The sequence below is a fragment of the Crinia signifera genome, chromosome 3 (assembly GCF_055691185.1).
Source record: "Crinia signifera chromosome 3, ASM5569118v1, whole genome shotgun sequence".
In the NCBI taxonomy this organism is placed as follows: Eukaryota; Metazoa; Chordata; class Amphibia; order Anura; family Myobatrachidae; genus Crinia; species Crinia signifera.
The window spans coordinates 146,052,825-146,080,443 of NC_139219.1; the positions used below are offsets into that span (position 1 = coordinate 146,052,825).

General features: G+C 45.7%; 2 protein-coding genes and 3 non-coding genes across 7 annotated transcripts in view; 1 reads left to right on the top strand and 4 right to left on the bottom strand.

Moving 5' to 3' along the window:
* Positions 1 to 7,611: 7,611 nt before the first annotated feature.
* RPS12 (ribosomal protein S12) lies at positions 7,612 to 16,633 on the bottom strand. Its single transcript, XM_083176679.1, has 6 exons — positions 16,529 to 16,633; positions 16,339 to 16,386; positions 11,846 to 11,962; positions 9,778 to 9,880; positions 9,088 to 9,189; positions 7,612 to 7,701 (listed from the first exon to the last, which is right to left on the bottom strand). The coding sequence occupies exons 2-6, from the start codon at positions 16,350 to 16,352 to the stop codon at positions 7,639 to 7,641; spliced, it is 399 nt and encodes a 132-aa protein (XP_083032805.1). The 5' UTR covers positions 16,353 to 16,386; positions 16,529 to 16,633; the 3' UTR covers positions 7,612 to 7,638.
* Positions 7,797 to 7,930, bottom strand: LOC146066000 (small nucleolar RNA SNORA33). The gene has a single exon (XR_014472803.1). It is a non-coding gene; the product is annotated as a small nucleolar RNA SNORA33 (small nucleolar RNA).
* Positions 9,942 to 10,015, bottom strand: LOC146065988 (small nucleolar RNA SNORD101). The gene has a single exon (XR_014472791.1). It is a non-coding gene; the product is annotated as a small nucleolar RNA SNORD101 (small nucleolar RNA).
* LOC146065989 (small nucleolar RNA SNORD101) lies at positions 12,046 to 12,116 on the bottom strand. The gene has a single exon (XR_014472792.1). It is a non-coding gene; the product is annotated as a small nucleolar RNA SNORD101 (small nucleolar RNA).
* The window catches only part of LOC146063853 (uncharacterized), a 91,606-nt gene continuing 80,284 nt past the window's right edge, over positions 16,298 to 27,619 (top strand). The window contains exons 1-2 of one of the 3 annotated variants that reach the window (XM_083176674.1): positions 16,298 to 16,612; positions 24,724 to 24,818. In XM_083176674.1, the coding sequence (XP_083032800.1) occupies positions 16,610 to 16,612; positions 24,724 to 24,818 (98 nt within the window). In that variant the 5' untranslated portion in view covers positions 16,298 to 16,609. Of the gene's footprint in view, positions 16,613 to 24,077; positions 24,469 to 24,723; positions 24,819 to 27,619 lie in introns of those variants that run through there. The other 2 variants (XM_083176676.1, XM_083176675.1) reach the window with 2 other exon arrangements.

The following is a 27,619-nucleotide window of genomic DNA, read 5'->3' on the forward strand; positions in this document are numbered from 1 at the left end:
TGCAGGACAGAAAACAGAGAGTTGTAGTAAATGGAGTACAGTCAAAGGAGGGAAAGGTTACAAGTGGAGTACCCCAGGGATCTGTACTTGGACCGGTGCTTTTTAATATCTTTATTGGTGATATTGCTAATGGAATTGAGGGTAAAATGTGCCTTTTTGCAGATGACACAAAGGTATGCAACAGGGTAGACACACCAGGAGGGGTAAAACAAATGATTGAGGATCTAGGCAGATTAGAGAAATGGTCAAGAGAATGGCAACTACAGTTTAATGCCAAAAAATGCAAAATCATGCACTTGGGTCTCAGAAATCCAAAGACTCAATATAGTATAAATGGCACTATAATGGAAACTACTGAGGAAGAGAGGGATCTAGGTGTCACCATTTCAGGGGACTTAAAAGCAGGTAGGCAATGTAACAAAGCAATGAAGAAGGCAAGTCAGATGCTTGGTTGCATAGGGAGAGGTATCAGCAGTAGAAAGAAAGAAGTAATAATGCCACTGTATAGGTCATTGGTACGACCTCACCTAGAGTATTGTGTTCAGTTCTGGAGGCCATATCTCCAGAAGGATATAAATACATTAGAGACTGTACAAAGAAGAGCAACTAAAATGGTGCATGGCCTACATCACAAAACGTACCAGGAAAGACTAAAAGATCTTAATATGTATACTTTAGAGCAGAGAAGGGAAAGGGGGGACATGATAGAAACTTTCAAATATATCAAGGGCTTTAACAAGGTACAGGTGGGAGACATTCTTCACAGGAAGAGGAGCAACAGAACACGAGGACATGCACTGAAACTAGAGGGAGGAAGATTCAGGGGAAATGCGAGGAAGAATTTTTTCACAGAAAGAGTAGTAGATAAGTGGAATAGCCTCCCAACAGAGGTGGTAGACGCAAATACAGTAGTACAATTTAAACATGCTTGGGATAAGCATATTGATATCCTTACAAAAAAATAAGGATCAAATATGGTTTGAGGTAACATGTTTAAAAAAAGGGGCAGACTAGATGGGCCAAGTGGTTCTTATCTGCCGTCAAATTCTATGTTTCTATGTTTCTATGTTTAGAAGCAGCAGCCATTTTGTTGAACCATGATTTGCATAATAATATTATAAAATGGCTGATCATTCAGAACAGAGCTGTAAAAGTGATTTCTTATAGAGAATTGTTTTTGGTTTTAGAAGTTTAAGAATGTGATGTTGACAGTATAATAGAACAAGGACAGACACCTAGACTCCACAATCATCAACTATATGGGAACAAGGCCACACATATCAGAGTTATAGAAGGAGGGAAAAAAAGACAGTTGAGGAAGAACCAGCAAGCACGGGGGGCTGGAGGTAATTATGAAGGTTTAATCATGGCTGATCACTGTCCTTGAAAGGTGTCCATTTTGATTTGATATAGAATTACTGTTTAAGTATTAGCTAATCAATTTTATGTTTCTTGTGTTAGTCTGCATTTGCAAATACCTGTAATGAAGCTATTCTTTAAGTAAAGCATTGCCATACATTTTATAACAAGGTTGTGTGGGTGTGCAATCATTTCAGCGTTGCCGTTATATTTAAAGGTAATAAAGTAAATATATTTGGTTTGGGTTATTTATCATATCTAAGCTTATCAGATAAATATCTGCGTTATCAGAGGAAACTGGTAAACCAGGTTGAACAACCAAATCGTCGTTAGTGCATCAACTGACACTGCCTGAGGGTCCCTGGACCTGAAACAATACTTCAGGTCCAGGGACCTTCTTGTTGATCCTGGATGCCATCAGGTCAATCTGTGATGATCCCCACTGATCTACAATCTACGCAAACACCTGGGGGTTGAGACTCCACTTTCCTGGGTGCAATTATTGATGACTGAGGAAGTCCATCTTCCAGTTGTCCACACCCGGAATGAATATGGCCGACAAGGCCAGGGCGTGAGTCTCTGCCCAAACCAAGAACTGGCATACCTCCCTCATGCAGGACATGCTTTTTGTCGTCGTCCCCCCTCCATGCCGGTTGATGTACGCCACAGTCGTTGCGTTGTCTGACTGAACCTGGATTACCAGGCTCTGCAACAAGGGGGCTGCCTGCAGGAGCCCATAATAGACAGCATGGAGTTCCAAACAGTTGATGTGAAGTTTGGACTCCCACAGAGACCATTTTCCCTGAAATTACCTTCCCTGTGCCACCGCTCCCCAGCCAAGGAGACTGGAATCTGTCGTCAGAGGGACTCAATCCCAGATCCCAAAACATCTTCCCGCCAAGAGGTTTTGCGGGTGAAGCCACCATTGCCAGGACAGCCTTGTCTGGACCGACAGACGTATCCGTCTGTGCATCTGTAGGTGGGAACTCAACCATTTGGCCAAAATATCCAACTCGAAAGTCCGGGAGTGGAACCTCCTGAACTGGAGCGCCTCGAATGAGGCAACCATTTTCCCCAGTAGTTGGATGCACTGATGGACTGCCACGAGAACCGGTGTAAGGACTGCCACTACCAGCAGTTGAATGGCCACCATCTTTGCCTCTGGCAGGAACACTTTCTGTTCCACTGTATCCAGAATCATTCCCAAGAACTGGAGATGCCTGGACGTGAGGACTTTTGCAGGTTCAAAATCCACCCGTGCGAAGACAGTACATGCATTGTGGCGGTGATATTTACTCTCAACAGTTCCTCTGTTCTCACCTTTGTCATCAGATCGTCCTGGTATGGGATAACATTTACCCCTTGAGCCCTTAGCAAGGACATCATTTCCGCCATTACCTTTGTAAAGATGCACGGAGCCGTGGACAGGCTGAAAGGTAAGGCTTGGAACTGGAAATGCTTATTTCCGATTGCGAACCTGAGGTACGCCTCGTGCGGGTGCCATATGGGAATGTGAAGGTATGCATCCTTCACGTCCAAGGACGCTAGGAACTCCCCTTGTTCGAGGCCAGCCACAACCAACGTCAGAGACTCCATCCTGAACTTAAACACCCTTAAAAAGGGGTTCACGGATTTCAGGTTGAGGATGGGTCTCACCGAGCGGTCCGGCTTTGGTACAACGAACAGGGTGGAGTAATACCCCTTGGCCTGTTCCGGAACAGGTATTATAACCTGGGAGTCCTGCAGCTTTTGTAGTTTGCTTGAGGGCCAGCTGATCCCTTGCCCCAGCCGAGAGCCCGGACTGAAAGAATCTGTACGGTAGCAACCTGTTGAACTCCTGCTTGTAGCTGTGCAAAATAAGCCCCCTGACCCAAAGACTGAGGCAAGAATCCTCCCACACCTGGCTGAAAAACATCAGACGTGCCCCACCACGAGTAATTCTCGTGGTGGGTGTAGCCGTCATGCTGAGGGCTTTTGGGACGCTGCACCTGAGCTGCGGTCTGAAGGTGCAGACGGCACAGACTTTCTGAATTTACCACTCGTGCCTTTGTTAGCATTAGAACCACCTCTCGCCTTAGGGCGAAATTTGCCGGTCCAAAAGGACTGCTGACTCTGGCCTGAAAAGGGACGTCTAGGCTGGGCTGGCTGTGTTTGTAGTCAGCAACCCACTGACGCAGCCACAGAGCCCTGTGGATGGAGATCGCCATGGCCGAGTTACCCACATTAATAGCACCCACCTCCTTTTGTACGTCACAAAGCACCTTAGCCCCAGAGAGAAGCAGCAAGCAGGAAATTGGTGCCAGAGAGCTGTGTCCCCACTGAGTTAAGCTCTGCCCCTTAGGGGTGCTGGTGCTTTTACTAATTTTTCTACTGGCGCTTTTGCAACCATTTTTTATTTAAACACTTCACACTGTTTATTTAGCGCAGCAATATCCCTCCGTGGGTCTGTCGTCCCCCCCCCCCCATCACTTTCTTTTGCTGCAGGTTGGCCAAACCGTTCACAAAATGGTGTTCATCTTGCAATATGGCAGCATTGATCTGAAACCGCCATCCTGAACCACACTAAACTAATGACCCATAGTAAGCTGGTCCAAAATGAACACTGGTTAAGTTGACTGGTGTCCTCGTAAAACCCAATCCTGATTTCATTTTTTGAATGGCCTTCCTGAAATTCAATTATCCATCTTCTCCAGATTATGTACATGTTTTATGAAGATACTGAGTACATTTCAGTTGCACTTTTACTTTCCATAGGATTTAGTTCATGTATTCATGGGGCAGTACAGATAGCGTAGTGGTTAGCATTACTAGCTCACAGCACTGAGATCATGGGTTAGTTTCCAACCATGGCCCAACTGTACAGTTTGTATATTCGACACGTGGCTGCTAACAAAAATAACCCTAGAATATCTGTGCACGTACATGTGGTAGTGAATATAGATTGTAAGCTCAACTGGGACAGGGACTGTTGTGAATGTTCAAATATTCTCTAATGCACTGCAGAATATCTGTGCACTATACAAGAAATGGTAAATAAGTGTATTGATCAATGAAATTCAAGCATGTTGCCCCTGTCCCAGGACCCCAATTTGACCAATTGGTCAGACCCCAGCCAGATCATCCTGCCTATCTGCTTACCATCAGCAGCAGCCCCTGTGTAATGTTGTGCACAGCAGCAGCTACAGTCAATCTCCTTCTAGACAGACCATGACGCAGACTTACTGCTCGACTCCCGCTTATGCCTTCACAGCTGTGAGTGAGGCTACACTGCTTGTCTGAATAAAGGCCCATACACACTTGACGATTTTCACCTGAAAATCGCCTAGTGTGTATGCCTCCCAGATTGCAGACTAGCGATGATGCGCGCTCCCGCATCATCGCTGTCAAAGTCTCTAATCTGCTGGTTTTACCAGCATGCCAGAGATGATGGCTGATTTATTCAGCCATCATCTCTGTGTGTGTACGCTGGGCTGCCGGGCTAAAGATTAGCCACTTTGAGCCTGCATACCGCCCCGCCGCCTCCCTCTGCTCCCTCCCCCCTCCCCCAGCACGCACCTGTATTCCGGGCGGCTGCAGTACTCCTAATGCCCGCAATTTCGTCTTGCTGCTGGGCACCCCTCCGCCGGCAGGTCCTCCCGTTCTTCCACGATCATGTCTGCCTGGCTGCCCCCGCAGCAGCTTCCAGGGTCCCCAGCCGCTGCCTCCTCATATGTTAAAAAAAAAAGCAGTTGTTAAAACTTTTATAAAATGAGACCACTGCCACCAATGTGAGATTGCCCACAAGTGTATTTATATTATCTCTATCTATCTATCTCTATTTATTATCTATAAATATAATATATATTATATTTATAGATAATATATAAATATCTATATATATATCTATATATATATATCTATATATATCTATATATATATATATATCTATATACATATATACACACACACACATAAATATATCTATAATATAAATACACTTGTGGGCAATCTCACATTGGTGGCAGTGGCCTCCTTTTATAAACGTTTTAACAACTGCTTTTTTTTTTAACATATGAGGAGGCAGCTGGGGACCCTGGAAGCTGCTGCGGGGGTGCGGGGGCATCCAGGCAGACATGTCAGGTGGGCGTGTGGCCGGAAGGACCTGCGGGCGGAGGGGTGCCCAGCAGCCTGACGAAATTGTGGCCATTCGGAGGGGTACTGTAGCCGGAATTTAGGTGCATGTTGGGGGAGGGGGGAGGGAGCAGGGGGAGGCGGCGGGGCGGCATGCGGGCTGAAAGTGGCTAATCTTTCAGCCCGTGCTGCGTACACACATAATCCAATAGACCGGCGGGTACTTGTGTAGTTTCACGGCGCCACTAAATCGCATGCGATTTAATACCTGTTCATATCCCCACTATCCGCTGAGGCGTGGAGTTGATTTTATATAGTGTGGCGAGACACCGAGCCCAAAACGTAGCGAGCGCCGCAAGGGGACACGGAATGCAATATCAGGTGTCGCAGTCAACCGACACAAGTACCATAATCCGTGTCCGCTCGCCACGCTTCGGGTTCAGTGGCTCGCTGCGCTCGCCACACTATATAATTTATAATTTCGACTCCACGCCGTAGTGGATAGTCGGGAAATAAAGAGGTATTAAATTGCGTTTGATATCGCATGCAAAGTCGCATTTCTCCGAATATACTCCGCCCAGCGATCAATTCTGAATCAGGACCCAAAAACTGAAATGCACAGAATAATATGGCCCCTTCTCCCACCCTTGGAAATCAAACCCAGCCCATTATGTAAATAGCCTTTTACATGAAAGATTTTCAGCAAAGTCTTTCACCTCCTGAACATCTCTTGCTCTTTTGGGAAAATAGATCAGTGTGTACGCACTACTTTGGTGACAGATATATCTATCAAAGATTTTGGCAAAGTCTTTTGAAATGAAAATCTTCAAGTGTGTATGGGCCTTTAGTGCAATCAGAAACCACGCTATCTGCCAGGGTGACTTTGCTGTTCCTTCCAGGGACACTCGTGGGAGTACGGAGCCCCTGCAATTGCTAAGTTAACTAATTTTAATATACAGTAGAGATTTAGTTCATGTATTGATCAATGCATTTAATTCTGTTGCCACCTTCAGTGAGCGCAGAGCCCCTGCAATTTATATTTAAAGAATGCGGTCACAGGAAAAGGATTTTCCAATCCTGCAATGCTCAGCATACAGGCTAGCAGAAGTCACCCCGTGTGTACAGTTCTTCAGACTGGAAATCTTGTAATACTCTAATGCAGGGGTTCCCAATCTTTTTCGAATCACTGCACCCTTGAGTCTCACAATTTTTTCCATGGCACCCCTAGGCCCCCAAAAATATATAAATATAATAAAAGTAGATTGTGTTCAGATGTGCTTCTTAGGAACAGTTATATGTTAAAGGGCAGGATTTGCTTCTGGTTGTACAGATTTTATGATTAGCAGCCAACAGCACTGGTTTAGGCCATAAATAATTAGAATTGGTCCTGAACCACCAACCCGTGGCATCCCTGCAAGTGTCCCTAAGCCACAGCACAGTTCGGAAACCACAAAGACTATGTACAATCAAATTTAAAACCTTGATTAAGATTCACTGTAAAACATAAACCAAATCAGATGTAGTCAGGCGTAATAGGTCCCATTAAGGCCTACTTCCACTTTGAAATGGAGACCTTAGTGTACCAATTCTAGACCACCCAGCTGTATTAAACGTTTACTACAAGTCAGGATACAGGGAGAAAAAAAAAAAAAAATGCTATGCTAGGTTAGCAACTTAAAAGATACTGTCCTCAATACCACCACACCTTAAAAAGCATTGTTAATGACTCCGTACAGGGCAAGGGCTAAAAATAATTTAGATTCCAAAGCTTGAGAACTACCAGCCCAAATAAGTTCATACCCTGCATCTCAGAATTTGGGTAACTGGATGGTCTCTTCAGCCATTTCAGAAGAGGGAGCAAACATCACTGATAATTTTCCAAGGCCACGTAGCTTTGCCAGACAGGTTTTACAAGGATACAAATTGTATACATGAATTGGCCAACTTAACCCTCAGCTACAAATCAGTAAATAGGCTTATAGATAAGACTAATTCTTGATCATTTAATTATTCCTTCTTCATAGTGTATGTTCCATATATGACATGACCGCAGTTTAGGCCTAGGGGAGACAGGCATTGACTTGTGTATAGGTGCGTAGTATATATTTGTTTAGTTTTACAAAAAGAGACACCATCAGATACTCAAGTTCAAAACTTTTATTCAGATGTTTATTTCTTGCACTTGAAATATTCTTCGATAACATCTTTGGCCTGAGACTCTTTGCCATAGTCCTAGAAAAGAACAAACACTTATCAGCTTTAAAAAGCACCCAATACGTGCAAAATGTAGAAGAGGAACCATGCATAGCAAGCCTCTAATAAAAACACAATGTAGCCATTTTCAGGGACCTTAAATGCCACATGAAGGCCCCAAGGCTCGTACGATGGCTTTGTTCTTGCCACTCGGTTTGAGCAAGATCTGCAATACACGTTCAGTTTGGCAGTAGCTCAATAGTGGCATTACATTTTGCAAGTAGATGTCTTTAGGACACTACGCAGTGTTAAACACAAGCCACCAATCTTCATGTGGCTCCTGCACTTTACAAAGTTCAGCAACCATTAATGCTGTGTACACACGGGGGCTTTAATCGCTGGGAATATGGTTGCAGGCGAACATATTGCCATTGATTGGAGTGCGCACCAGCGATAAATCTCCGGGTGCGCGCTCCCGTTTTCTGCCCTATTGTAATCACTGGTCGCAGGAGCTTGCTCCTGCGACCAGCTAATTACCTCTGCAGCTCCCCCAGCAGAGGTTCCTTTTCATCAGCGACCATCTCTGGTCGCTGATGCAAAGGAGACACTGGGCAATATATTGCTCAGGAATATATTGCTAGGAATATATTGCTGGGCAATATATCTCCCAGCATGTGTATGGGGCTTAAGGCATTGTTGTAATACAACTATTTGGATCACCTTCTCTTCTCAGCCAAGAGGATAATTGATAGTCTGCAATTAGTATCTATTTAAAACAGCTTTATCTGCACTTAAAGTAGCAGCGCAGCATCTCTAGCCAACTCTGAACAATCTTGCTTAAATGAGCAAAATGCAGATGTGTGTAGGGCGACATAACTGTGCTATGTCGGGCCTTTCTGCTCAGCACACAGAGCTGACAGCCCACACACAGAGCGAGCTGTCAGCTCTGTGTGCTAAGCGAGCAGACAGCACCAGTGTTCTCCGGTGTGAGAACCCTGCCGATATTGATCTACACTGTTTATCAATCTCGGCCAGCGACAAAGACGCGCACTGCTGTCGATATAGCCCCCACACATACACCAATGTGAGGGCATTTTCTAAGTGACTTTGCCAATTAAGCAAAATCGCTTAGAAAATGCCTTAATATCAGCATGTGTGTAGGCCGTATAAGAGTGCTTCAGTCTCATGCAATATAGCATATGAAGGCTAGCTGTACAACACCTACTCATTTTAAAAAGCAATTAAACACAGCATAACTAGAGATGTGCAGTTCAGGATTTACCCGGATCTCAAAACGGGATCTTATTGGCTATCGGCTGTTACATGTTTTGGCTCCAACACGTGACAGCCAGATAGCCAATAAGATCTCATTTTGAGATCTGGGTAAATTCGAACCTGCACCACCCTAACCATGCAATAGCATACCTTGACAACAACACAACTGCAGCCAACCACCTTACGGGGCTTGCCTTCTCTGTCAATCTTACAGAGACCAACCCACTCGCCAAGCTTCTTGCTGTCATCAACCTGAATAGGGGTAAAAAAGTCCAATTGGAAAATCATTTAACATATCAGGATAAAAGGCTTTCAAAAGAAGAGCTGTGAATCAGAACATTCTGGGTAACAATTAGGTTTTTTTTCCTCACAATATTCAGTAGAGGGAGCCACTGTCATGTACAGCTCAGTATTTTTTAGATAGTTTAGCAACTTAATGTCTTCAATTTGTTTTGTTTGTACAACTACATATTCTAAGACTAATGTTGCTTTTTTTCTTATTTCAATGCAACGTTCAGGGGTGCATAACTAGCTGCATTTTGTGATTACTACTAAATGCTATACATAATTTCACAAATGGTAAATAACCAGTCTAAAGGTGGATATACACACAGATTTATCTTCAGATCTGTCTGGTGGAACAAAAACATGGTTATGGATGAGTGCAAATGACAGTTGACCATGTGTGGAAATGCTGGAAAACTGATCCATAACCATGTTTTTGTTCCAACCAGCCAGATCTGAAGATAAATCTTACTAGTGTATGGGCACCTTTTAAATTTGTTCTTTACTCTTAAGCATCCAACCAAGAAGGGTGTCATCCAAGGCCAAACAACTCACCTTTATTAGATTGATCTGATGCTCCGCACAAAGTGCTTCCACCAATTTTACATACATTGGTTCATCACAGTTTGAAGAGAGGACACACAGATGGGCTTGGCGTCTGTAGGGGAAAAAGTTATAAAAGGGAAAATCTATACATTTAAGGCACTGTTTCACATGAGGCTTGTCAGTTATACCTTCTCACTCATGCAGAGTGAAGGGGTATCCGACTTATTATACAAGTCATCATCCAAGCCCTGTATTACATTAGATAAGCGGATATTAAATTGAATGTAAACTTAAACTATGTTTTATAATGGTTGGGGGCACGTAATGACATTCAAAGCCAATATCCAACCTATGAAGACTTAAGAGCTAAGGAAATGTAATATTTATAAAAATACTAAAAAATGCTAAATATAACACTAGTAAACTTCATAGAGATGCTCCTCAAAGTAACTGATATTTGACTAAGGGGGATATTCAATTGCCGTCGAGCATCTCCCGTGGGGGAGATGCTCGACGGGCCCTAGTCACTGCTGTCTTCCCCGACAGCATTGAACAGGGTTTCCTGGCAGAACGAGCCCGACATCTCTAGCTGTCCGGCTCGTTCTGCCGAGAACAGCCGGGAAGTGACGAGCATGCCGGCTGCATCTCGTCACTTCCCAGCCGCAACTCGCGGCCACGCCCCCTTCTCATCCCGCTGCAGGCGGGACATTGAATCCCGCCTGCATGTTATCGGTCGAGCTGACCGAGAACGGGACTGGGTCACGGCAGGCGAGCAAGCTAGTCTGCCGTGACCCGAAGATTGAATACCCCCCTAAATCGGAAGTATTATGCATTCTAAACACCTATGGTTAGTTACTTTCTCTCCTAGGTATTTTAGATTAGGTATTAAGGTATGCGATCACCTACGACTGGCGCCGTGCTAGGAAACAAGTACCCAAGTGGCAAAGCCAGAGCAGAAGGGTATGCAGTCGTTAGGTTGTCACAAGAAAGGTAGACCACGCAGAAGGTAAAAACTTTATTCCCTCCCCCCCCACTGATTCCAGAACAGGTGGTAGTTCATGCCTTACCATCTACACTAGGGCAGTGGTTACCAACCCTGGTCCTTAAGTACCCCCAACAGTGCACGTTTTCCAGGTCACCCAGCAGGTGCACAGATTATTCAGGCACATTTTAAAAGATTCACAGGTGGAGCTAATTATTTCACTGATTCTGTGTGGAGACCTGCAAAACATGCACTGTTGGGGGTACTTGAGGACCAGGGTTGGAAACCACTGCACTAGGGCATGAAGGGAGAATAGAATAGTGTGTCCAAAGCATTGCTAGTGCAGCAAGGGGCTGCCGTACACTTAGACCAGTGGTTCTCAACCTTGGTCCCTCAGGGACCCCCAACAGTGCATGTTTTCCATGTCTCCACACAGAATCACAGGTGAAATTCGCTCCACCTGTGATCTTTTAAAATGTGCCAGTGAGTAATTAGTGCATTTGTGTAGTGACCTGGAAAATGTCACCGTTGTGGGTCCCTGAGGACAGAGGTTGAGAACCACCGACTTAGGTTTTTTTTGCATCTTAAGGTAGACTTCTAGTTCGGGACACTAAGGACCCCGTCGACGTTTTGGTGATGACCTAAGTAGGTGTCGACCTTTCTTGGGCCAACCGAATGAGCCATATCATTAGCAGGACACCCAGTGTTAAGCTACTACTTCCCTTAATACCGGTCTGCTAAAAGGCCTATAGCAGCCATAAAGGGGAAACCTCTCAAATATATATTGGGTCTAAAAGGAGGGTATCCCCGACAGGCATTGACTGACTTAAAACTACATATGGCTTTGCAACGCATTTACAATTTGGTTACCTAAAACCCAAACATCTAGCTGCTACCACATGTCCAGTGTTCAAAGCCAGCAGCGCGTTATGACATCAGGCGGTGCACTAAACACTGGATACACAAGGAGCTGTGGAGTACTACTATATGGATATGTTGTATGGTAATACATCAGAAGTGTGACAGAAGTTGAAATTGCATTTTGATAACTACATGAATACAGATCAACTGGCAAACACCCTTTAAGGCACATACTTGTCAAGAGCTTTGGCAGCTTCACGAATTCCACGAGCTAGGCCATCATGTATAAGTGCGGTCTTGAGCACTTCTTGAAGAGCTGTGTTAATATCCATTACACCTCCAGCAGAAATGCTACAAAAACAAATACACAATAGGAGGAGGTTAAATCATTTACATTAATGACCTCTGAACTAAGCAAAATGGCATTGCTGCAGGATTGTCAGATTCGGTTTGTCACTCAGAATGAGTGAAGGGGTATCCGACATAATAGTAACATCATTCAAACACTGCAGCATTTTATTTATATACACATCCCAAAAAAATTATATTTTAATTGCTCTCTAACGTAGTGTCCCAGGCAGAACAGTTACACTTGTGCGAACTGATTCGATGAGACATCGAAGTGCGATGTCCATTGAACCTGATTGCATCGTGGTGCTAAAGTGCCCCTCTCAAGATGGCATGCAGCATCGGTGCTGGAAGAGGGCGTGCAGAGGGCAGAGTTATGTAGCTCTAGCAGGCGGCGGGGGTCAGTCAGCGGTGGAGGTAGAAGTGTTTAACACTGGGCAGCCCTCTGATTGGCTGAGATAGCTCAGCCAGAGGGCTGCCCAGTATTTGAAATCCTTCTACCTCCACTGCTGACTGACCCCTGCTGCCCCCTAGCGCTACAACGCCACCCTCTGCCTACCGTCTCCCATGCTGCCAGCGGTCCTTCTGGCTCCCCATCCCCACGCCGCTGAAAAAGTGTTCCCTACCAGCGGATTGCATCCGAGCATTGCATGTGGTTAAAAACCACGAGATCGCTCCTGCAATTTGATAAGATCTTATGTGCTGCACATATTTGAGACCAGACATTCGACCGGTGTGCCCACACATCGCATCGAATGGTACACAATCATTCGATTTATCGGCCAGATGTGGTCGAAATCGAATGAGTGTATAGGCAGCATTACATTTCCTTCCATTGCCTGTCTATTCAAAATATGTAAATGCAGAAAGCTTTCTGTACAATTTTTTTTTTTTTTACACAAACTGCAAATCAACATTTTTGCAGCCTGTGCCCTGAGACCACTTAAACCAATTAAATACTCCAGTTTAAATGATCTAGGTTGGGGCAATTCAACTGTTTGGGCACCATTAGTTTCTAAGCACCCAAATAGACAGGGTTTAGCAACTAATCTGGTCCAAAGCAGCACCTGCAACCTGAGAAGTCCCTTTTGAGTGCCTATGAACACTGCACATTTCTACATGTCATGACAAGACCACAAGCAAAAATATCAGCGTAGAATACAGGTTGAGTATCCCGTATCCGAATATCCGTTATCCGAAAACCATACTTTCCAGAAAGTGGGAAAAAAAATTTGTTTAGCTAAAAACCCACTGGGGACATATGTAACAGCACTAGTGAGAACATGATATGTAACTGGCACTATATATGTACAAGAAAATGATTGCTTGGCATTCAAATTCAATATTTGAGATAGTACACACATTTTGTTTCATGTTTTGAAACCTTGTTTTTTGAACAAATAAAATATATTTGTTTATTTTATGTGGTAATAAAATATATTTGTGTGTATTTTATGTGGTAATAAAATATATTTGTGTTTATTTTATGTGTTTATACAGCATAAATGCAAGATACTTCAAAATACATCATTGAAATATTAAAATATTCCAAAATACGGAATAATCAGTTATCCAAAATTCTCCTGGTCCCGAGCATTTTGGATACGGGATACTCAACCTGTATAATTCTTCAAGCACCTAGACGACCCATTATGCCTTGCTGCAGTTTTGCTATTAGGGAATGCTAAAACTATGGCAACACATGCTGGGACATGTAGCTTCACAACAGCTGGAGGGTCACAGTTTGGACAGGCCTGATTTATGAGATGTGTTTCACAACATCTGGAGGGCCGCAGTTTGAAGACCCATGGTTTGGAGTATTGTGTGATGAAGTGGAGTGAAAACTACCCCTCCTAAAGAACTAGATCTCCCTGCCAGCCAAAGCTAGGGACAACAACTGCAGGTGTTGGAATAGTCAGTGCTGACCATTCATATATAGCACACCGATATGAACCATCTTTTAGATAAAAGCACTGATTGCATAGCACTAGGGTGACCAATCCCGGGATCAGGATCCTGGGATTTGGCCCCCAAAACACCGGGATTTCAATCCCGGGATTGGAGATTCCATTCCCGGGATTTCGGGATTAGACTGCACATGTGCAGTCTAATGCCGGGCAGCTTCTGAGCACCCGCTCAGACGCTGCCCGGCTTCTCCCATACCCGGCAGTGCAGCACGATGAGGTCAGATGTCACGCTGCTCAGGCCACACAGCCGCCCACACACCCAGCAACCCAGCTCATCACCTTATCAGCACAGCACAGTGCACACCCGCCCAGCTACCCGACCTCCGGACATACCTGCACGCCCACCCGGCTCCCAGCAACCCGGCTAGCGGACATACCTGCTCGCCCACCACCCACAACTGTAAGTACTGTGAATGTGCGGGGTGGCCGGGCGGTTTTTTTCAAATTAGGAAAGCCAATCCCGGGATTGAGCATTTTTCAATCCCGAATCCCGGGATTGAAAAAAATGCCCGGGGATTGGCTTCCCTACATAGCACCCTTGACTCCTTGCACACCTACACATATTCATAGATGGGGAAGTAATGCTATCAGCACTTGTAGTGCTTCTCCCCATTATGATCCTTCACACATCTACCATAGAGCATACGGAGATTGCAATATGACAGATCGCAGTTCACCACTGCACTAAGGTCTCCATACATTATGGCAACTTCTCCCCTCATAGAAGTTACTTGCAATGCCTCGTTTTGCCACTTGGGACCTTCCTGGGCTGCAGGATTGCATGGGATCTTGCATGTAATCCCAGCTCAGAAGCAATCCTGCTGATTACTTCTCCATCCGACAGTACCGCTCATCAGAACAGACATTTTGTCATTCACCTGCAATTTGGGGTCTTCTCCAGCAACTGATAGCTGCATCCGCACCAAGATAGCCCAAATTGCAGGTAAATTGCATAGTGTATGGGGGTGCCCTTTACATACACCTCTGCAGAGGCTGCGAAACAAACTCAGAAATTACCAGCTGAAGTTTCCCATTTTGGGCTAAAACCCCAGACAAGAATTTAAGAGATAATGCCCAGAGGTAGGGATGGCCATCTAACATGGCCACCATCGATGGCAATGGCAACAGTGGCCATCCCTACCCAGAGGAGCCTTTCTAAACAATATATTTTGGTACTTGTGTAGTTTCACTGCGCCCGATATATCTGATGCGATATCAGCCGATATATCAATGAGATTTTTTACCTGTTCATAACCCCACTATCCATTATGCATGGAGTTGATTTTATATAGTGTGGCGCGCGCAGTAATCTGCGTACGCTCACCGCACTTCGTGCTCTGTGGCTTGCCACACTATATGAAATCAACTCCATGCGTAGTGGATAGTGGGGTTATGAACAGGTAATAAAAATCAGCACCCGACATCCGATTTCTCGCGCCGTGAAACTACACAAGCTTCACGCACCCCTCCCCAGGTTTGCCTAACATGCAGGTTGTTTCTGGTTATATAGCAAACAACCAAAATACTCAGCAGGCCCCAGTAACAATGTCGTTCAGTGTGTTCACTCAATATAGTTTGCCCAGGAGTTTAGTTAAACACTGCCTATCATGCTCATATTAGCTAGAGCAGTGGCTCCTGGATTATGTGCCATGGCACCGGGTTCCCTGAATGTGCGGTACCCATCACCAACAGGGAAAGACTGCTTTCCTGCTAGATTGCGGGGCTTTGCCTATAAATAGGAAAAGCCCCACACTGCACACATCAGGTGTACTGCAATATGTGCTGATCGATCATGGTTAAGCATGTCAGACTCCCTACATCCATCACCCTGTGTGTACAGGACTTTAAACCCTGTGTGCATGCCGACCCTTTAGTTGAATGATTTACCTGAATTTCTCAATAAACATTCAACCTAGGGGTCCCATGAAATTGATGCGCCGGGGTGCCAGGATTCAAAAAATTGAAAACCACTGGTCTAGAGAGTGTATGGGGCTTTACGTGCAACCAACTTATCACTTCTCTCCCATTATAAGTAGCCATGAGCGATCCTGTCAGTCAGGGCCTTGCTTTCCAATACCTGCAGCTACCAATTCAGGTCATAATAAAAGTACACACTCACAAGAGTAGATGTAATCAAGCTTTCAAAAGTGATGAAATGGATAAATTTTTCATAGCAACCACAAAGTTTCTAACCCTATTTATACAGTGTGCTACAAGAATAGCTAGAAGCAGGATGTTTTCAGCAGGCAGCTCTCAGGTTTATTACATTCATATGCCGGGCGCATGCCATGTGTACGACCACTATGTACAGCAGGCACACGGGGAGCTAACCGCGACAGCAACAATGGAACAGGAGCCCGCACCCGCAAGGCCATCAGCCCAGAAGCCACAAAGAGGACAGATGCTACTCACCCTTCCTCGGCCATCCTTGATGTCTAACGGATGTTCGGTGACAGTGCGCTGTAATACAGACAGAGAGGAGAAGCGTTAGCTGCGCCCATCACACCGCCGCAGTTCCCGGGCTCAGGGAGGGCGGGATGCCAGAGATACCGTACAGATCGCTACAGTCCCCGTGCCGCACAACAGCTCCGCCATCACTTACCAACCAACTTCACTGCATTAAGGAAAGAGAAAGAAGCGTGCTGACGTCACGTATTTATATCCCGACCGACGGGGAGTCGTCATGGTACGTGAGCCTGAGGCGCCTTTACGTGACGTGCGTGCCCGGTTTATGCTTTGCTTTAGAGATGGGCAAAACGGATCTTTTCGCGGACCCGGGTCGACCTGGGTCGGTCAGTGAAAAGATCTAGATCCTTTGGGCGGCTCTGCGGCTCAGTTTGTGTAAAAAAGACAGTTATTTATGGTTTGAGTTAGTGTACCATACCTCCCAACATGACCCTTTCCAGGAGGGACACAATGCTCTGTTTCTGGACTTCCCTCTTAATGTTTGATTGTTATTACCTGTGTGGAAACACCTTTCTTATCCATTTACCTGTTTAGAACAGGTAATAGCAATCATTCGTTAAGAGGGAAGTCCAGAAACAGAGCAAAGTCGTAGGTCAGAGATGGGGAACCTTTGGCCCTCCAGCTGTTGTTGGACTACACATCCCAGCATGCCCTGCTACAATTTGCTATTTGGCCATGATAACACTGTTGCAGGGAATGCTGGGATGTGTAGTCCAACAACAGCTGGGGCCAAAGGTTCTCTAACCCTGACCTAGGTGGTGCACTTAACATAGATAGTCGTTTGGTCGACTGATCTAGGTCGACATTAGGTCAACAACACTAGATCGACATGCTGAAAGGTCGACGTGGAACAAGATCGACATGGTTATAGGTCAACATGAGGAAGGTCGACAGGTCATAAGGTCGACATGGGGATTTTCACTGTTTTTTGAGCCGACATGTGCCGACAGGCGGTATTTCATGCCCTACCTTCCACTAGGGCATGGAGTGAGATTATAATAGTGTGGCGAGCGAAGTGAGACACTGTGCCCAAAGCATTGCGAGCGATGCGAGGGTCCGATTCTCACTTCCAACTGTGTCCATGTCAACTGTGTTGACATTCGGGTCAAAAAACAGCGAAAACCCCATGTCGACCTTATGACCTTCCTCATGTCATCCTAACGTCCATGTCTACCTTTTCCCATGTCAACCTTTTCCCATGTCGACCTTTCTGCATGTCGACCTAGTGACTGTCTGACCAACGCTTGTCTGACGAACAATCCAGTTCCCAGGACCTGGGTAGAAGTCCCGTGTAAAGGGACACGGCGTGTCCCATTTACACTGCCGCTGACAGGGGTCTGACCCGCTGAAGACCCGGGGTTTTGCAGCGGTGTAAAAGGGGTATTAATTTGCTCGTTGCCAAGGGAGACTAAATTTGCTCATTGCCGAGCCCCCCCTCCCCCCCCCCCAAATGAAAGTTAAAAGAAGGCCCCCTCCCCCTCCAAATTAAAGTTAAATGTACTACACAGCCCAGCAAACAGAGATCTAGTAAAAAAAAAAAAAACACATGTGCACTGCCTAATTTATGTCTGTGTGTCTGTGTGTTCATACTTCTACTACACACCTTTCTGTGATACTACTGGTGAACTCAGGTGAAGCAATCTTGAAATGCCTGCCAGTGCCTATGCCTCTGCTCTGTCTGCTGTTGATGTGTAGTCACCAGACCTCCCTCAGGGCTTCCAGATTCAGAAGAATCTAGATCTGCACGTGACACAGCAACAGCAGCAGCAGCACAAGCAGCCAATTAGAAGAAAATATCTCAGCTGCCAAAGGGGGCAGTGCTGAGCTCAAGCAATGCAATGTGCATTGTATTGTATGTAATGCTAAGCGAAACCGATCCGGATCACCATTTTGGGATCGGCGGCTCGCTCGTTCCTTTGATGGATCCGTTCAAAAGAACCGGATCGTTCGCGAACGACACATCTCTACTTTGCTTACCACCATATTTGTTGAGGGCGGTCAGTTTTGTAACGTTGTTTTTCTAAAACTATACTTATTTTAGAGACTAGTAGCGGTGCTATGCTAATTTTTTATGTTCTACTTATCACTACCAGCGTATGATAGCCAATTGTTTCCAAACTAATTTACTTTGCACTATAATATAAGATATAGGGACCCGTTTATTATTTAATATTTGCATCTAGCTCCCCCAAAATACCCATTTTCGGGAGTTAGCCGAAAATAGTAAGTATCCCCAGCATTTAAGATGAAGGGACCACAGTAGGGATGGCCATTGGTGCCTTTGCCATCGATGGCAAAGGTGCAACTGGCCATCGATAGTGTAAAACAATTCAATGGGTGACCATCGATAGTTTTAGACATCAATGGTAACCATTGATTTTTAATGCTGCTTTTCAGTATACTTTTATAATAGAAAGAGCGGGTTCCTGTGATTCACCTTTTATAATCTGTTAATTTTTCATAGGTGCTTTACACAGTATCTGGAGTATATCACTTCAGCAACCGATTTTTAATGCTACTTCCCAGTATGCTGCTATACACAGTATGCTTCATACAGTGTCTGGAATATATCACTTCAGCATTCGATTTTAAATGCTGCTTCTCAGTATGCTGCTACAGTGGGTGCCGGACGGGGTCCCGACAGTCGGGATCCCGACAGGCATTTACCCGACATCAGGATCCCGACTGTCAAAACACGACCCCCATAGAGGGAGAATAGAATAGGGTGCCCGCAAGGGGCTTAGTTGCACTCACCATGCTTTCTGGGTCCGGCCAGTCGGGATCCCGATGTCGGGCTAATGACTTTTGGGATCCCGACTGACGGACCCCTGTACCACACCCGCTACAGTATGTTTTACACCAGGGGTTCCAAATCTTTTTTGAATCACGGCACCCTGGGAGTATCAGAATTTTTTAATGGCACCCCTAGGCCAGTAAAAAATAATTTGATGGGGTTTATATGCGATTCTTAGGGTCAGTTATGTGGTAAAGGGCAGGATTGGCTTCTGTTTGTATGAATTTAATGATTGGCAGCTGCCAGCACTGGTTTTGCTCATAAATAATTAACCATTAATAATTTGAGTTGGTCCCGAACCACCAATCCAGGGCACCCCTGCATGTGTCCGAGGCACTCCAGGGAGCCACGGCACACAGTTTGGGAACCACTGTTTTACACAGTATATACAATATACTGCTTCAGCAATTGATTGCTGCTTCCCAGTATATTGCTGTAATTGCAAAAAATAGATTCCTGTAAATCACCTTTATTGGTCTACTGACCTCTGGTGGGTGAGTTGCAGAAAAACATTAGTGTGCAGATAACCTATTTTCTTGCAATCAATCTGCATTGTCCTACATTCAGTTTTTGTTGTTGGGCAGACTGTAAGTTAGTCTATCCCTGATTGGGGTACCACTCCCCTTTAAATTGATTCAGATGAGCTGACAGTTTAAATAATCGTTTTTTTGTTATGATAACATTTTTGACACTGCTAAACAATGGCCTATTGTGTTGCCATTCGACACGTGTTTCACTGATACACTTCTTCAGGACACAAGCCGATTGTCTCCTGGTCCAAATATTTATTGTTTCTGATCAGCCAATCATTTGGCTGTGTTGTTGTCACCTGGTCCGCTTAGCCAATCATGTGTCTTCTAATTTGCCCAGCTATGAGAGGCTCCTTCCGCCCTTCTCTGAGCGTGCAGGGCATGTGATCGGCGTCTGATGTCATCTGCCCAATCACATGACCTGTTACAGCCAATCGAGGCTTTTCCTTGCCGCATCCAGGAAGTGATTTGTTGTGAGCCCCGGAACCTGTATCCCGTAGTTACCACTTTGTTTTATACTTCTATGATCTGTTTTTAAGGTATTTGTGGTTTGATCTTTTTATCTTCATATGCATTTTATATAGGGTTTGTTATATAGTATGTAATGGGCATCATGATGTGTGGCACAATGTGTAATGGGCATTATGGTGTGTGGCCTTATGTGTAGTTGGCATTACGGGGTGTGGCTTAATTTGTAATGGGTATTACGGAGTTTGCTAAAATGTGTAATGGGCATTACGGTGTGTGATCTAATGTGTAATACCACGCCCTTTTTTGTGATGACACACGTCCTTTCCATGAAGCCATGCCCCCTTTTCGACACATGGCTCAACACACATCACCGTGTGCTGAGTGATCATGCTTAAGCAGTATCAGAAGACCAAGCAGCGGCACTCAGAGGGATTTTTAAACAAAGTGTAGTCACATAAAAAGTAGCATTCCAGCCTTTCGTTCTATGGATTGTTGGGGAATAAGGACCCCAAAATTATATCTTGCCTAGGGCCCTGTAATGTCTTAATCTGGTCCTGCCATCCATGGCAAAAGTAGTCTACATCAGTCTTAAACCATTGATGACTATGAATTATTAATCGTTTCTTATACAGCGCAAGTTTCGTTGCGCTTATCAATTGGAAATAGGGATAAAACAAACTGGTTAGTGACACACAAACCAAATGTTAGGAGGGCCCTGCTCACAAGCTTCTTACAATAGAACTAAAACCAAAAGTTCAATCTGCTCCCAGTATAGTCCATTTGCGTTGCTTCAGTGACCTGTACCCTGATGTAACTGTCTTTCATTAATATGAACTTGTCCTAAATTGCCTTGTATTGTAATTCATTATTTAATTGTTTTATTTTATTTGCTCATTTATATATTTTGATACAGAAAAAAAGGTGTTCAAATTGATTTGCACAAAGACACCACCCATGCTGCCTGTGATCTCACAGGGCCTTCACCTCAGGCCCCACAATATACACAGAAAGAAAATTATACCGTGTTCACACTGCGAGTGTGAACTACACAGTATTTACCCAGCATTTAAATGCCGGGAGCTGCGGCGAGGGACCCCTGTTCTCACTGCGAGGCAAATTCCCGGGTGAAGCAGTTCTACCCGGTAGTTTGCCTTTTAACACGGGTTTTTTGGCAGTGTGAATGGGTCAACCCGTGTCTGCATACCTGAATCTCAAACACGGATAAAAAGAAGGGTTTTACCCATGCATGAGATCTGGGAATGCAGACATGCTTGACCCGTTCACACTGCTAAAAAACCTGTGTTAAAAGGCAAATTACCGGGTCTACATGCTAGACCTGGTAATTTGCCTGCAGTGAGAACGGGGTATTAAGTGGTTCAACAGAAGGTTTATAATAAATCAATCTTGCATAGATTTTTGCTGCTATGAGTGACTCCAATTTCTTATTTCTAGAATAAAGATTGCCACATAATGCAGTACAGTTTGAAGAAATCACAAATTTAATAGTCTCACATCACACTAACATTAAACATATATTTTAAAACATATCACCACTGATTGTAGAATCCTCCTGGTCACACTTCCTGTTTTTAATCAGCACGCAGTCCCACTTCTGGTGACATCTTTTAACATCCAGTGGCGTAACTACAGAGGATGCAGGGGATGCAACTGCTTCGGGGCCCAGCCGCTTGGGGGGGCCCAGAGTCTAGTCCCCTGCACCCTCTTGATTTTTTTGACCAGTTTTATTTAATAGTTCAGAGGGCAGTGGATGTGCAGGGCCGTGCTGCTGTCCCGTGTCCTCCTTCAGCATTTGAAGCTGGAGACCTGGCGCCATCGCCGAACAAGAAATAAAGCTATTGCCTGTGGCGCTGAAGCTCAGCGTTACAGAGGAGAACTGCCACCAGCCCCCACAGTCCACAGATGAGACCTGATTTCTGCCGCTATATAGGGGACCAGACCCGGCGCACATAAAACAGCACCACACAGTCCAACGATCCGGCGCCGTGCAGGAGACCAGTCACCTGCCACTGAAAAGGATACCAGGCCATGCACATGAAACCCGGCGTCGCACAGGAGGCCAGCTTTCCAGCGCCGCACATGAGACCTGCCACCTGCTGCTGCACATCCAGCGCCACACAGGAGAAACGCAGATGAATGGGAGATGGCTGGTGAGTGGGAGATGGCTGGTGAGTGAAAGGCCTGACACTTTCAAATGTACAAAGTGCTGCTTGTTTGGGGGTGTGGGGTGAGAAAACCTCCACAACCCTTTCAAATGCCTGCTCTCCACCCCCTTCCCTCATTGCCTCCCCTTCATTTCTCACCCTCTCTACCCCTGCTGTGTCTCCCATGCTTTCTCTTACCCACCCCCTCTCTCTCCTCGGTCACCTCTCTCTCCCATGCTCTCTCTCCCCCACCCCCTGTCACCTACTGCCTCTCCGCTTTTTCTCACCCCTTGCTTTTTCTCTCTCAACTGCCCTCTTTCACTCTCTCGTGACAATGATGGGGCGGGGGGGGGGGGGGGGGCCCTACCAAATTATTGCTATGGGAGCCTAAGGAGGACGCATACTGACAGTTTAGGATTTGATCATAGTTTGAAGTCACTCACAGCAGCAAAATATATATAAGATTGATTTATTATTAACCTTGTCTGTTTAACCACTTAAGCACCAGTGTGAGACTTATTTTCTTTCATTTATATTTATTTATTTGCAGTTTCTTATATTTATTTGCAGTTTCTTATATAGCGCAGCAGATTCCGTTGATCTTTACAATAGTATTTATATATTGATATATTATAGTAGGTGCTGCTCAACCCTTGTGGCACATATAAAGAAACTATCATTCCGTTTATGAAGACACAAGAGTGTCACACCTTAGTATCTCCTTGCAGGAAGTTGCTCCAGTCACACGTGGTTCTGGTGTCCAGAGTCCAGACCATCCCGGCATGGACTTTTGGAGTGATTCTAATTCAATCGGTCCCCTGCACGTTCGCATGGGGAACCGATTTTTAGCGACTGCGCATAGTCATTAATGCGCATGTGCAGCCACTGTGTGCAAGCGGCCACAGCAAATAATTATTCGCCGGGCGCTCGCACTCAACAGTGTGGGCGGGTGGCGTGGGGCGGTGGGTCGGGGGATTCGCCCATGGGAACGGCCAGCATTTCATGAACGTTCCCATGAAAATGCTAGGCGTTCCGATGGTAATTCCCTGATGACGCGGGGGCGGGTCGCTGACGTCAGTGGATGTCAGCTGCCCGCTTCCCACATGGCACCCGCACATCTGAGACACCACAGAGGTATCTCAGATCTGCGACCACTGGAGAAATCATTCGATGATCGCCGACCATCGAATGATTTCTCCCCCACACTCAAAGCTGGCGCGGCTGCGAGGGTGGCCGGCGGCCTGCAGGCGGCATCTGGTGGACTCGCAAGTCTGTGAAATTCGCAGCCCTGCGAGTCAAACAGAATAACCTCCTGAGCGTGTTTACTGTGACGGTGGCTGTGGTTGTCGTGGTTTCACTTTCTGACAAGGTCAGGTCCTCCTGGCCCTTATTCTGCATCGGACGGTACGGCCCGCGTGCGGCCGTACCGCCGATGTTTTTAGTCTGCACATGCGCAGAGGTCAATCTGCGCATGTGCAGCCCCCTTCGCCGCAGACGTATTTCGTCCGCCGCAAAGGGGGCGTATAGGGGCGTGAGGGGCTTCATACCCTCATTTCCCTATGTGTACGCCCCGCGTTTCATGGGCGTTCCCATGCAAACGCGGGGCGTATGCATGGTAATGAGGGTATGACGCAACTCATGGGGGCGGAAAGCTGACGTCGCCGGATGTCAGCTCTCAGCCCCCATACAAGCTATCACACGGACGATTGTCCGTGTGGTCTCAGCTTGCGGGAGCTGCTGGGGCGTGCGGACCTGCCTTCGATGGTCGACGACCATCGAATGCAGGGGGCAGCTCCCACCATGGTGGAGGCGTACGCCTCCACCATTTTTATGCGGATCGCCAGCCGTCCGTGTACGGACGGCCGTGGCGATCCGTCTCGTGGGCGGGGATTGGTTTGTGCGGCCGGAGCACCGTGTGCGGCTCCGGCCGCACCAACCAGAATAAGGGCCCTGTGCGGGCATCGCCTTGCTGTTGCTATAACAGCAGTGATGCAGGCTGTGAGCCCGCCCGCTCAGGAAGTGTCGGCTGCTGCCCGGGCAACCGCTGCAGCGTCTCAGTAGCTGCCTGGCATCTTCCAAGTTCCCGGAGAGCAGCAGGGCCGCTACGCAGCGCTCGTAGGTAATCTTTAGTAGTGCTGCTGCGTGCTCCTAGTCATGATCCGGGCGCCCCACACAATTGTTATTACACCTAGCGACAGGTCCCTGTAGCGTGTACATTATGCTGTCGGGTATCGAGCAAGTAAACGGAGAGGGAAGGCAGGGGCAGAAGCTGTCTATCTCTCGCACACAAATATATATAGCTGTATTATAGCATGATGCAAAATGCTGGCGTAGTACGTTTTGCACACTCACTAATGTTTTCATTTTATTTTAGTTTACTATGGATTCTACCAAGTTCAAAGTGGAAGGAGAATATATCAAGAACCTGCAGCAACAAATCTACTTCCTTGAACTGGAGGCAAATTTTCTATATCCTTGTCATCTGGTGCTGGCTTAATGCAAAAAAAAAAAAGGGAAATCCTGCTAAAATGTGTTGTCAGTCTGTGGATAGTAACTAGACAATTTAACAGTGATTTTCTGATTTAGTTTGAACACCACCATTCAAATACAGTAGTAGTACATCTATTGGGTAAAGACCGGAATGATCCGGACACCAAAATGGCAGACCAGACCATATTCCTGCAGCAGTCTCAGCCACTGTGGATATGACAGTGCGCATCAATATCTGTCCCCATCTGGCGGTGTCCCATCCAGGCGTCTGTATGTGAGAGCAGTCACTGAGGAGAGAAAGATCATAGCCTCCCCGTATGGTCTGAACACATCCCCTGGTCATAGAGAAATTCTGTGTACACACAATGTGATTCAGGGTCACTTTCTATTTGATTTGGACTATATAGTCCAAATCGAATAGAAAGTGACCCTGAATCGCACATTCTATCCCGATGCGTGACCCTGCGGCAGCAGGATTGAAAGCAGACTGTGCAGGCAAGTCTATTTCTGCTTTGATCTAGTAGATCGAAAGGAGGGCAATGCTGCTCAATGCAGCAAGGCCACCGCTCCCTCCCTCCCTGCCGAATCCCGGCGACCGCCGATATCAGTATCAAATCGACCTCCACATTTGCGGCCGCCACATTGCACCATGCGTACACATCTTTTGGCTGTAATCTCTTCCCCCCCTGTCTCCCAGATAGGTAGGGACAGTACTAGCTCCATAGTAGGGCTGGCCATCAACACTTTTGCCATCGATGGTTGCCATAGATGTGCAATCAGCCATCGATGGTAGCATACTATGTGATGTGTGACCATTGTTGTCCATCCCTGTTATGTGATTGACTGGACTGTGGACCAATCAGAACCTGGGGGTGGGGCTTCACGAGTGTTCGTGGCGGAGCTATGACCATGTCCCTGCCCCTTGTGTAAGAAAAAGGAAAGCTATTCGGTTATGCTTTGACATCGATGGAGAGAACCCATATGATGGTTCCCCATCAATGGCAAAACTATTCTACATTGGTCATAAACCATAGATGGTTTTGAATTGTCAATGACATCCCTACTTTACAGTGTCTAAGATTGCTGCAGATATTCGGTTGGCATTGTGGGGTCCAGACTGTTCCAATTTTTACCCAATCCCACATATACATGCATACCAACTAACACATATAACATTAGCACATTTAAGCCCCCTCCCTGAAAACACATCTGCAATCGCGAGATCTACTAAAGATAAATACTTTGAGGTCAATCTAATTCATCTTAATTATTCAGAGTGTATATTATTTTGTTCTCTGTTAAACATATATATAAAAGTCAATAAATAAAGGAAGTCCATACAAAAGTATTTTCCTATTGTAAACAATGTTTAAAATGTAACAAAGTAGTCATTCCATGTTGTGGGGTTGTGCCAGTCCCTAAAATATATAGTAGAAAAATAATAACTCTACTGGAAATGACCAGGAAGAAATCTTTCCTGCCTGTAACTTAACAGTCAGGAGATGATTGGCCGGTGATAAAGTACCACGCACTTTGGGTAGATTTATGAAGCAGTGATAAGGGAGGAGAAGTGATACAGTGCCTGGTAATTTATCACCGGCCAATTAGCTCCTATTTAAACCCAGCCTGTAACTTAACAGTCAGAAGCTGATTGGCCAGTAATAAAGTACCAGACACTTTATCACTTCTCCTCCCTTATCACTGCTACATAAATCTACCCCTTTATCACTTCTCCTCCCTTATCACTGCTTCATACATCTACCACTGTATTTTCACTGGCACTTTATCACTTCTCCTAATTTATCAATGCTTCATACATCTACCCCTGTATTTTCACTGGCACTTTATCACTTCTCCTCCCTTATCACTACTTCATACATCTACCCCTGTATTTTCACAGCAACTGTAGGAAATGTAAGCTTACAAATCTGTATTCTTTACAGTGGCGCATGCAGGGGGGGGGGGGGTTTCTGAGTACCTGGAAACCCCCCAGGAGTCTAAGGGCCCTAGGCTGAAAGCTGAGGGTCCCCTATTTCCATGGGTACAAGAATTTTTAAAATCGTCCCTTGGGAACCGGAGATATCTGACTTCAAAGCAGTGGTCCCCATCCAAGCCTTTTAATTGCTATTCCCAGTCAGATATTTCAGGTTCTGTCTAACTTAGAGTTTTTCTGAGGGAAGATTCCAAAAGCTGGGACTCTCCCCCTTGGAAGGACACTAGAAGCTTGTCTCTACTGTTACCAGAACCAGATATATCAGCCTTCCAGCAGCTGGTTACTGCTCCAGCTTCACACACCTGGTATGTAGTTCTACTGTATATATTCATTGGCAGATTGTTCTGCCTCCTGAACTCTGATCCCCTAATCCCTGGTAGGTGGGATTCTCTAGTTTGTAATCCCATTAAAATATTAGAAATCTATTTCCGGGAACTGGAGATATCTGCAGTCAAGCAAGCTCTCCTCCCACCAGAAAATTATGAATAATAAGCCCACTCCACTGCGTAGCCATCCTCTGCGTATTAAACATCCTTTACCACCATGGAAGTTATATATCAGTGCCTCTTCATTCAGCCCAATGCCCCCTTCTCCCACCTCATCTCCCACCATCTGTGCAGTAAAGGGGTAATTAGTGGAAATTACTGATCCAGACCCTACATGCTGAGCGGTTAATATAATACCCCCACCACCCGCGGGACATTTATTTATTTATTCATTCATCAAAGCTTCCGCTCATAGCACCCCCCACCCCTACCGCTGTAGGATCGGTAGGGGCCCCAATACA

Bases quoted from the DNA above. Each gene is read 5' to 3' on its own strand.
- RPS12 (XM_083176679.1), bottom strand. The intron at 9,881-11,845 runs GTATGTGCCTTA...TTTCCCCTACAG, and splicing joins GCTGCCAAAGCTCTTGACAA to ACGCCAAGCCCATCTGTGTG. The intron at 9,190-9,777 runs GTGAGTTGTTTG...ACCCCTATTCAG, and splicing joins ATCAGATCAATCTAATAAAG to GTTGATGACAGCAAGAAGCT.